Raw genomic sequence first — 12,391 nt, 5'->3', positions numbered from 1 at the left:
GTTAATGATGCAGATTAAATTTAAAAATGTCATGAGTAAATATTTTTCTCCAAGAGCCAATTGTTAAACATTTACTAGCACACCAATGATGTCAGACTCTGTCTTCTTGTTTACATGGTTTGCAGGCTAAAATCATTTTGCTTAATGCTAATAATCATTAATTAATTAATTAATGTGCTATAGTAAAAAAGAGCCTTAAATTTGGAATTATATGATCAAAGATTTAGAATTTAAAGAACTTTAGAGGTCATCAGATTCTGCCTCTCTCATTTTATAGGTGAAAAGATAAGACTAGAAGTCTTCCTGATTCAGATCTTCCTGACTCCAGGTCCAAAATCCTATCTACTACACCATACTGTCTCTCAGAAGACCTCAGATTGAATCCTAGCTTTTCTCTGTACCTGTATGACACCGGGGCAAGGCATTTCACCAGTTCTGTAGGACTCAGATTTCTTAGCTGTAAAATAAAAGGGTTAGACTAGGTGATCTCAGGGTAGCTAGATGGCACAGTGGATAGAGCACGAGCCCTGAAGTCAGGAGGACCTGAGTTCAAATGTGGCCTCAGACACATGATAATCACTAGCTATGTGACACTTAACTCTGCCTCACCAAAAAAAAAAAAAAGACTGATCTGTAAGGTCCCTTCCAGCTTTAGATTCTATGGACGTTTGCTTTATTCATATCATTACAACTTTAATGCTTGATTGCGGTTCTGTAATTTTAAAAAATACAAACATTCTGTAATTTTTAAAAGTTGCCCCCAAATATCCTGCTTACCCAGCCCCCCCATGGTTCTTTTTGCCTTCCTGTGAAGTCAGTCACAAATAATTCCTGCCCCCCTTCTTCTCATAGTCCAGGAGTGCTTAGCATGTTTTTCTTGAGTCTCAGACAAAGAACCCAGGAAAATGTGAGAAAGAGTAAATCGCTCTTCCCATATGTGTCCCTCACAGGTACTTCTGGAAAAAAATAACATGCAGATTGCAGAGATCGTTGAGCTGGTGCGGGGTAAATTAAGCAGTGGCACCCGGCTGACCCTGGGAGCCCTCACAGTCATTGATGTTCACGGTAATCGCGGTGTTCTCTCCTAGCCTGGCCAGTCATTGTGCATCCCCTAAAGCGCAGCAGGAGAGGATACACAAACCTGAGGTCCCATGGGCCAAAAGTAGACCAGCAGCCTGAGGTTCTCATGAAACGAGAATGATCTGTATCCTTGTGTATTTGTTTTGTGGCTATGTCTCCACCCCACCTCTAATTCCCTGCCTCCCACCCCAAAAGGTCGTGTCCATAGGATTTCTAGAATCTGAAAAAAAACCCTGAATTGTCCCTAAGAGTGAGTTCTCCTGAGTCCTGCTCTTCAGAGACAACTCAGGAAGGCAAAGGGCAACAAACATGTTACTATGTGCCAGGCACTGTGCTAAGTGCTAGGGATACAAAGAAAGCAAAAAACAACAACAAAAAAGCAAAGACCAAAAAACAACTAATCCATACCCTCATGAAACTCACATTCTATTGGGGGAGATAACATGCAAATAACTATGTACATAGAAGATATATAAATGGAAATTATGAGGGGGATGAGGGCTGGGAAAGGCTAGTTGCAGAAGACAGGATTTGAGCTGAGTCTTGAAGGAAGGCAGGGAAACCAGGAGGCAGAGGTGAAAAGGGAGAGTATTCTAGCAATGTGGAACAATCAGTTCAAAGGCATGGGCTCTGGAAGTGGAGTTTTGTGTTTGAGGGACAGTAAAAAGGGAACGATCATTGGATTATTAGAGTATATTGACAGGTAAGATGACCAGAAAGGTAGAAAGAAGCCAGATCGTGAAGGGCTTTAAAAAAAGCCAAACAAGAAAATATTATATTTAGTCCTGGAGGTAATAGGGAGCCAATGAAGTTTATTGAGTAGGGGAGTGAATATGTTCACATACAATCAATATAAACTGTCCTCTCACACCTAACCATCTCTGATTCTGATTCTTACACATATTTCCTACAGATCATACTTTACCCCTTAGTGATATCTCCACCTTTTCCCCTCCAAGGGCTATCCTTGGTGTTCATATAAATCTCCTTTTACCTGCATAAAATGTTAATGGGTGGGGGGAGGATAGCGTGAGTGGGACCCATCCAATGTGATTAGCCTTCCTATACCTTTTAAGTGATGACTCTTATGATGACTGTAGACAGAGATGCACCTCCTGTCTAGCAGCCAATTTCAGAATGTGTCCTTACCCAAGGTATATAGTAAAGGCTTGAGGGAGAATTCTTTTGCACAATCTTGCTCATAGGCCAAAGACTTTGAATTTTTGGCACCACCCCTGATGTCCCATACCAATTCTATGAGCTTTCTGGAGAATATTAATGACCAAAGATGATATGATTCTTTCCTGTCCCCCCCTCCACCCCCCTATCAAACAACTACCACTATCTGTGAAAGGAAAGGGTAAACGGAATTAAAAAACCTACTGCATAGAAGAAGTATAGCTTTCAGCTGATTTTTTTTTTAGGATTCCCAAATTTAAACTCTATGCCTAAAGGTCCATTTTATGATGAATGTCATCAAACCTATCCACTGACTGACTTAAAGCCTCATAGGCTGTCCCAATGTCATGGGGTTGTGAGGAAAGACTGAGGTTTTATGATTTTCTGGGGAGAAAAAAGGAAGGTTGGAGGAAGGGGGAAAGGGTGTTGGGAGCTTGGTGAGGAATTTTAATTACAAAATGTCTATGGCCTGATTCCCTAGTAGGCTCTGTAAAGTCTCCCTTATCTGTGTAAGGGAGTAGACCTTGAAAGCATGAAACCTAGTCACACACACCCCGGCTCCCCCTCTCCCCCTGCCAAAGGGGCTAGCACTGACCTGTTTCATTAACTTTAAAAGATACAGCCAGACCATTAGCTCTCTTTATGAGATTAGTCATTTGAATGAATTAGCAATAATTATGAAGAATGATAGACCATACTTCAGGGTGAACTTTTAAAAAGTCACTTCAATAAGTCCAGGAGACAGCTCAGATTGGGGATGGGTAGAAGACACAGGGAGCTGGAGAAAGGGAACTTGTAAAAAGTAACTTGGAGCTGAGAGAATGAGAGTATAGAGAGGCAGCCACCATAAAGCAAGTAGCCTGGTCTTTAGAAGTGAGGCTCCTTAGGCTGGTGGGCCTGCAGTGTGTTGGGATAGAAATTATGTTGCTGGACCACCCTCTTCCCTCCAACAAACACACACAACTACAGACCCCAAGACAACAGTTTGTATCTTCTTTCCCCTTGAGCATTTTCATGGGAGCCTGAAGCCTTTTCCTCTGGGTACAGGGGAAGTCTATTTACCTTTCTTCAAGTCAAGTCAAAAAAGCACTTTTTAAGCACATAATGTGTGTCATTCATTGAGAATACAATAAAATGAAAAAATAGTCCCTGCCTTCAAGTAACTCACAATCAAATGGGGACAACATGCAACAGCTATATATAAATAAGACATATACAGGATAAATTGGAGTTAATCTCAGAGGGATTTCTTTGTTTTAAATATTTACTTTGTCTTTATGAACACTGTTAGCCATCTGCCTTTGTTAGTCTGGGTATACTTATTAGAAAGATAGTTTTGAAGAGTTGACTGAGAAGGGGGTTCATTCCCAGAGAAGAGATACACTGAGGTATTTGACCAGAAGCTCTGTCTCTGGCTGGGGACTTGGAACTAACAAAATGATCAGAAGAATTACAACTCCTTTGGTACTACTTTGCAAAGTGGTTTGTACTCAAGAAACCCATCTGAGCAATGAGTCAGTGGAAGGAGGGGCCAATAGGAGTGGCTGAACAACTCTGTTTACCATAACTACCACATCCATTTAATTATGCTAAATATGTGTCTGGAGATCTATGTATAAAATCCTGCAGAAAGGCTGACTTTCTACCCTGGTACCTGGATTGTGGTTGTGGTTATGTATGATTTGTCCTTCGTTCTCAAAGAGGACCATGACATCAGGGAGATGATGACATGACTTACAACCGACTTTGATTTGACTAAGGGAGTGCTGTGCAAGGTCACCAGCCTCACCTTCTCTTCCAGAGCCATCTAGGTCCCAGGGAGATGGCCCAGATGCAGTGGGACATTTTGGCCCTTTTAAGCTAAGGTCTTTTCAAGTTCTCAGTTTGAGTGAGGCAACGCCCATTCAGTGAATAGGCCTCTTTAAGAAGTGAGTCAAAGGACACCCCCTTTAACAAAAAACCAAACAAACAAAATCAAATGGTTTTTTTCTGGGCCCTTCTGGCTCAAAGTGAATGTAAATAGTAACTGTTTCTCTTTTGGCCAGCAACCCTGAAGGTCTTCTCTGGTACCTGGAAAGAAGTAAAACATAGCAGCTGAGGGAAATTGCTCTCTGTGTAATGACCAGAGGTTGGTGGAAGGTGAAGAATCTCCTTCATTCACTAACAGACAAGTTAATTTGTTAAGCATGGTTTAATTAAAACCTATTTGAAGGCAGGGGGTGGTCCATTTGACCTTTGGGGTTTTCTTTCTGCCTGAGGTGTCTATGAACCATAGGTGGATGGTATTTACTCTGAGTTTCCAGTGGAAGAAGAGAAAGAGAGAGAGAGAGAGAGAGAGAGAGAAGAAGAGAGAGAGAGAGAGAGAGAGAGAGAGAGTGAGAGAAACACTGCTCATCCTTATGTGTGTATCTGTATGTCTGGACAGCTCGTGATGTGGTCGCCAAATTAGCCAAAGACAAAGTCAGAGATCTGAATGACTTCCAGTGGATCTCCCAGCTTCGCTATACTTGGGAAAATGGGGATGTGATTGTGAGAATGATCACTACAGAAGCTTTATATGGCTATGAATACCTGGGGAACTCCTTACGGCTGGTGATTACCCCCCTCACTGACCGATGTTACAGGTAAATTTGGTTAATACCTATGGCATGGTTTCACCTTTCAAAATGAAGTCAAATACTTCCCACTTGCCACCTCTTCCTCTGCTGTACTTTATTACTGCATAGGACTCCTTTGGAGAAGAATTTGAATAAGAGGAATTTGACATGGGCCCAGTGGCATGTGGGACAATCTCACAGTTTAGTTCTGGGCATCACATTTTATGAAGAATATTGACATTGTTCAGTTAGCCAAGATGGTGAGGAGATTCAAAACCATACCAAACAATGCTCAGTTGGATTGAATGGAGGTGATTAACTTGGAGAAAAAAAGAATTAGGAGAGACATGAAAGCTCAAGTATTGGATGGGAAAGGGGGTCTTTTGTAGAAGAGTGAATGGACTTAACTTACTCTATTTGGCCTCAGGAGGCAGAACTGGAGATTATAAAGATACAGATTTTAGCTTGTTGGAAGGAAAAACGTCCAAACAATCAAAGCTTTCCAAAAGCAGAATGAGTAGAGCCAGTAGGTAGTGAGTTCACCATGACTGGAAGTCTGTAAGCAGAAGCTTTAAGTAGGGAAGTTTTATAGAATATTCCTGTTCAAGTCTGAGTTGGACCAAACCAGAAGTGTTTGGCCCAACACTCCCGTGTGGCCTGAATCAGATTAAAATGTAATTGGAAAATATTTAACAAAATAAATAAAAATATAATAGAACATAGATAATGTTAACATATGGTTTCCTAAGTCAATATGAGAGGCCTGCAGGGATTCTTCTGTGTGGTTTTGTGGCCCCATTACTATTTGAGTTTGACAGCGCTGGACCAGATAGCCACTGAACTCCCTCTGTATGAATTCTCTGAGATTCTGTAATTCTATGTACCTTCCTCTTTCACAATACTTGAGTAGGAAGCAGCTTTCGACTTACAGACATCTAGTGAGGGGGAACATGCTTTCTCCAAAGTCAGCTCATTCTAATTTGGGGTCATTCTGACATTAAGTTTTTTACTTCTTTGTGTGTTTTCCCTTACATCAAGCTTAAATCTTTCTCTTTACAACTTTCACCACTGTTTTTAGTTTGGTCCTCTGGGGCCAAGCCACGTGACAGCCTTCAAATAACTAGAAGAGAGCTATCATGTCTTCTTATCTTTTCTCTTCTTCAGGATAACTGCCCCCAGTCCCTTCCACTGAACCTCATATTGCATAATTTCAAGGCCTAACCATCCTGGACATATGTCTTCTGAATGTCCTTTGGTCCATAACATCCTCTGTACAATAAGGGATCCGAAATGGAACAAAATATTCAGGACCTTGCCCAACCAGGACAGACACAGTAGAGCTATGATTCCTCATTGTCCCAACTAACATGCTTCTCAACGCACTCTAAGGTTTCCTTACTCTTTCCGTGTAAGAGGACAAAAACGAATCCCAAGAAATACTGTTCAGGGGCTTGCCATCTTGCAACTCTGTCCACCCTTCCCAATCTACTGTTATAAAAGTCATTCTGCTCTGAGACCATTTTAGGAAGCTGGTGCAACTAGCACTTCTTGGTTCTGCCTTATTTCTCTAAGTTTGTTAAGTCGACACTCTTTGAGAAAAGGCATCATTTCATGACAGCAAAATATAACATCTGGGATATTAACTAATTCTAATTCCACATTTGTGCAAAATGGAGAGGTATGGTGCTGAGAACCATTACTACTATCTATTCTCTCATGAGCATGGGATTTAAAGCTTGAAGGGATCTTAGAGATCATCTAGTTCAACTTCTTCATTTACAAATGAAGAAACTGAGGCCCAGGGTGGTTGTCAATTGCCCAAGGTCATAAGGTGCACAGTGGGGAGACAGCTAAATATTTTGTCTAGATAGTACAACTTGTCTCTCTCCATAAGGATATTTATCATTCCTGGGAATAGAAGAAAGGGAGAACTGCATTGTACAGAGGTGGAACTAAGGCATAAAGACATAATTTAATATAAGAAAGCTGAGGCTAGGGCCCAGGAGCATACCATGATTACATTTGTTTTGAGAAATTTGAGGTAGCTAGGTGGTACAATAGATAGAGTGCAGGACTTAAAGTCAGGAAGACTCAAGTTCAAATCCTACCTCAGACACTTACTGGCTGTGTGACTGGGCAAGTTAACCTCTTTCAGGTACTCAGTTTCCTAATCTGTAAGATAGGGATAATAGCATCTACTTCATAGGGTTATTTCAAGATCAGATGAATTAACATATGTACAGTGCTTTGTAATCCTTAAGGGATATATATATATATTGACTCCAACACATAGTGAGCCATTTAATGGTCCAGTTCCTGGACTATGTATCCCTAGAGAAAATCATTATGTAGATTGGGGAAGGGCTATCCAATGCATAACAGCTTCATTGGAAACTCTTTCTACCCTGTAAATTCTAGGACTCAATGAATGACCTAGGGTCGTGTTCTCTTCTCTTTAGGACTTTAATGGGAGCTTTGAAACTGAATCTTGGAGGTGCCCCAGAGGGCCCTGCTGGCACAGGCAAAACAGAAACTACAAAAGATCTGGCTAAGGCCTTGGCTAAGCAGGTAATAAAAACAATATTGCCCTGACACTAATGATTACTTCCTGTCCCTTTGAGGAGTTCTGTATAGAAGAGAGACCACAAGACTCAAGATGACAACCGAATTGTAAGGAGGAGAGGGGTTGGAAATCAAGCATCATACTATAGGGAAAAGAGCACACTGATGCAGAGGCCAAAGCTCTAGGTTCAAATTTTCTGATGTTTAATTATATGACTGTGAGTAAATCATTTGAACTTTTGAGGCCTCCATTTCCTCATTTTTATAATGAAGGGATTGGCCTAGATGATCTGTGAGATCTATTCCAGATCTGAACCTATGCTCCTATAAGCCTTCCAGTTATGATTTTCTACCATTCTTGGGGAAGAATGGAGAGCCAAAATTGCCTTGGGAAGCGGTAACATTTATGGCACTTTCCCCCCCCTATCTTTAGTGTGTGGTCTTCAATTGCTCTGATGGTCTGGATTACAAAGCCATGGGAAAGTTCTTCAAGGGCTTGGCCCAAGCTGGAGCGTGGGCCTGCTTTGATGAATTCAACAGGATTGAGGTAACTCTTAGTGCCAAGACATGGGAGTGCAGGGAAAAAAGGGAAGAGGAGTTGGAGAATCTGAGTTCTATTACTAGAGAGTGCCTTATATTTTTAATCTATCCTTCATAGCACCCAGGACATAGCAAGTAAATATTTATTGCTTTGAGTTAATTTCAAAACAAAACTACCACTGAGGAAAGCATGTTAAACTCTCATCATATTTTCTCTCTCCCCCATCTCGTAAACGCATAAATACACATATACAAAGTACACATACAAATACAAACACTAAACATGTACACAAATATAAGCACACATATCTATATACATACATGGGCAAGTAATTTCTTTCTTGGTCTTGAGTAGTTGGATCTCCAAGGTCCCTTCCAGTTTTAAATCCTATGATCCTATCACATCTTCATACGTTCTCTTAGTCTCTGCAATACCCTATTCACCCTTCTAGTTTTTCATTGAGAATTTGACAGCTTAATTTTGTCATTCCTTAGTAACCTTGAGATTCAGTTCTCAATGAATAGTATTTCTTAAGTGATTAAAGTGTTGCTTTAAGTATCTAAATACTTCTTTCCTGGAAAAGACTTTGCTATATTTGGATGGGAGTGAGAGGTTCTGGCCACTGAAGCAAGTAGGCATTCTTCTCACCCTAGGTGGAGGTGCTGTCTGTGGTGGCCCAGCAGATCCTCAGCATTCAACAGGCTATCATCCGAAAGCTGAAGACTTTCATATTTGAAGGCACTGAGATTTCTCTGAATCCAACCTGTGCTGTCTTTATTACCATGAATCCTGGGTATGCAGGTCGGGCAGAGCTTCCTGATAACCTCAAGGTAAATACTAAGTGGTATGGAATTGGGGCATCCCAGAGACAACTGTCAGTCATGGGATCAGGTGGCATTATCAGACAGTGACTGTAGAAGTGGAGTTTAGAATATTTGATACCAGGTGTAAGTTCCTTTTTGTCCCTGTCCATTGTTTATTTTTTGCTGCTTAGCATTATACTTGCCTAAGCATCTCTGTGAGGCAGTGTAGAATAGTAGATAGAACCTGGGCTCCTAAGCCCAGGCAGAAAGCCAAGGTTATCATCCCAGCCTTTCCACTAATTAGCTCTGTGAAAGGTCTCTTCATCTATAAAAGAACAATAGTAACAAATGTCTTATCCACCTCCCAGAGATGCCTTCTGAGAACCAAAGGAGATCACAGATGTGAAGTACTTTGGGAAATTTAAAATACAATACAATTATAATTGTAATTATAATTATAAAATATTATTTTCATATTTTATAATTCCTATCATCCCTTGAATAACATTGATACCCTGACCTGAGCTGTCAGTATCTCTGGGAAGCCTCTGTGATTATTATCTTTTTAAAAATTCAGTTTTATTTAATTTCAGGTCCTCATTCTCTCCTTCTCTCCTAACTCTCCTTACACACAACATACACACACACACACACACATACACACCTCTGTTACAAACACGTATAGACAATAAAAACAAATTCTTGCATTGCCCAAGTTCCCCTTCTATTTTGTCAGGAGATGGGTAGCATATTTCAGTATGAGTCCTCTGGAATCATGGTTGGCCGTTGTGCTGATCAGAGTTCTGAAGTCTTTCTATTGTCTGTCTTTACAATATTGTTGTCATTGCATAATTTTCCCTCCTGGTTCTGCTCATTACTTTACATCAGTCCACCCAAATCTTCCAAGGTTTCTCTTAAACCATCTCCTTCATTGTCTCTTACAGCATAGTAATATCCCATCACATTCATAAACTATAACTTGTTCATCCATTCCCCAATTAACAGTTCTTTGCCACCACAGAGGTGCTCCTATAAACCCCATTTTAATTAATGGAATGGTAGGTGGCTGAATAGTAATGACAATTCACTTTTATGTAACACTTTAAAGATGTATAAGATTGACTACAGATATTATAAGCATTTTATGATTTAGACAACTATGTCTCTGACTAATATGAAAATATGTTTTGCATGATTGCACATGTATAACATATCAAACTGCTTATCTTCTCAGGGAAGGGGAAGGATGGAGGGAGAGATTTGGAACTCAAAAATTTTTTTAAAAAATGAATGTTAAAAATTGTCTTTACATATAATTGGGAAAAATAAAATATTAATTTTTTTTAAAAACCTACGTCTTTTTCAAGGCAAAATGGTTTCCAAAGGTCACTCAGTTAGTAGGTTAGTACTATTTGAACTCAGATCTGCTGACTCCCAAGTCCAATGTTCTTTCCATCATACCATATTGTTTCTTATATTGTGCATAATGTTATTGTCACAACCACAGCAAGCACACAGGTTTTTCCCTGACAACAAAAGGAGATATTGTCAGTAGAATTTTTTTTCCTCATAGAATGGCATCGTTGTGTAATGGAAAAAGAATTATGCTAAGAGGTAAGAGACAGGGGTTTTAGTATTCTTCTAACATTTAGTAATCATAACACCCCAGGAGAGTCACATAACCCTTTGGGGCCTCAGTGGACTCATCTGTAAAATAGGGATGATAATCCCAAGTGATACGTCCAGTACAGTGCACTCCACACAACAGAAACTTAATACATGTTTGTTGAATTGAATATCAGCGGCCATCTATTTCAACTCATTCCAAAAAGGAATCTTTCTACATATGTGACAAGTCATTTTCCAGCTTTTGCATGAAGAATTCCACTGAGAGGTTACTCACTACTTCCCAAGACAATCCATCCAGTTTATGGATAGAGCTCATTGTTAGGACTTTTATTTCCCCTTAAATCAGGCCTAAATTGACCTTTTTTTTTAATAATTTCCAACCAGTGCTTCTGGCTCTGCCTTCTAGAGCCAAACAGGATAAATCTAATTAATTAATCCCTCATCTACTCGACAATTGTTCAGTTATTTGAAGATAACCATTATGTTCCTCTTCCACATTACCACCACCAGCCTTTTTTCTTCTTCAAACAATACATCCCCAGTTTCTTCACTGATCATCTTATGGCATGAACTCAAAGCCCTTCACCATCTCAGGTATCTTTCTCTGATTTGTCTCCAGTTCAGTGCCAACCTGGGGCCAGTGCTGAAGGTAGTTGAATAGTGATGTATTGAGCTTGACCCAAGAAGATGGTCCATTTGAATCACTCAGCTTCATACCTTCCTTCCCTTTTTCCTAGTTGCAAGTTTTTATAGCCTGATTTATCCAGATATAATATAGTGAAAAGGTTATTAGATTTGCAGTCATAGAGGGGGTAGAGCCAAGACGGAGGGTTAGAGGTAACACAGCTGAACTCTCTCAACACTCCTCTCCAAAGAACTTAATTTTTTTTTTAATTTATGGACTAAAATATGTATTTCCATAGCATAGTTAATAAAAAAAGGATGATTGTACGTGAAACTGAAAATCTATTATGTACAAATTGCCATTCCTTTTAAATATCTTGTAAATTTCTTTTTTTTCTTTTTTTCCCTTCCCCCCACCATAGAGATGACTATCATTAGACACAAATATGTATGTATATGTAAAATCATTCTATACATACTTCTATTTATTAGTTTTTTCTTTGGATGCAGACTGAATCTTCCTTCATAGGTCCTTTGTAGTTAATTTGGGTATTTATAATAGTCAAAATGACTCATTCACTCAAAATTATTCTTAAAACGATATTACTATTACTGTATATAACATTCTCTTGGTTCTGTCCATTTTGCTCTTTATTATTTCATACAAATCTATCTGTATAAGTCTATCTAACTTTAAAATAATGCTTCAAATCAAATTTTGGAGGAGCAGAGCCAAGAAAAATTAACGTTTTTCTGGCCTAAGAAAACATAAGATGTCAGCAGGAGAACTTTGTGACACCAGAGTAGAGGCCCATCTGGGGCCTATACATGAGGCAGTAGCAACAATAGCTGTAACTGCAGGAGCTTTCAGGCTAGCAAGGCTAAAGGAGTCAGACAAATGATCAGAGATTACAGGAGACCCTTTGCTGGCACTAGGTACAGCTGGCGCTGAATGGCAACTCTATTACCCTTATGCAGTTCTGGGTTGCAATTCCAGGGTGGAGCTAGGAGTCAGTCACAAGACAGCAGAAGCCCTTGTAGTTCCAAGGCAAAGAGGAGTGCTACCACTTGTGGCTGCAGGGGATCAGGAGTCCTTCCTGGGTAAAGATCAGAGCACAGCCCAAGACAGCAGTGACCACATCTCTCCCCACATCACACCACCCTGGAAATTCTAAAACCGTGCAGATTCCCAGAACTAGCTCTGAAAATAGCATCACAAAGAAGCCTAAATCTTGGGATGGTGTCTATTCACCTCTAAGTAAGCAGAGCCCAAATGTAACATAAAGTTCAAAGTCAAGAAATAGGCTGGGAAAATGAGCAAATAAGAAAGAATTTTACCATAAAAAACTACTACAGTGGTGGTGAAGACCAAGACA

The 12,391-nt window shown here is 39.9% G+C and overlaps 1 protein-coding gene across 1 annotated transcript in view; it reads left to right on the top strand.

Moving 5' to 3' along the window:
* Positions 1 to 12,391, top strand: part of DNAH3 (dynein axonemal heavy chain 3) — a 171,528-nt gene that overhangs the window by 86,634 nt on the left and 72,503 nt on the right. Inside the window, 5 exon segments of the mRNA XM_020965369.2 lie at positions 951 to 1,065; positions 4,685 to 4,883; positions 7,316 to 7,424; positions 7,852 to 7,965; positions 8,613 to 8,789. Coding sequence (XP_020821028.1) covers positions 951 to 1,065; positions 4,685 to 4,883; positions 7,316 to 7,424; positions 7,852 to 7,965; positions 8,613 to 8,789 — 714 coding nt within the window.

Source organism: Phascolarctos cinereus, unplaced genomic scaffold (genome assembly GCF_003287225.1).
Source record: "Phascolarctos cinereus isolate Bilbo 61053 unplaced genomic scaffold, phaCin_HiC Scaffold_4;HRSCAF=312, whole genome shotgun sequence".
Classification (NCBI taxonomy): Eukaryota; Metazoa; Chordata; class Mammalia; order Diprotodontia; family Phascolarctidae; genus Phascolarctos; species Phascolarctos cinereus.
Note: the sequence above shows the minus strand (reverse complement) of the source record. Positions and strands in the feature narration are given on the sequence as shown.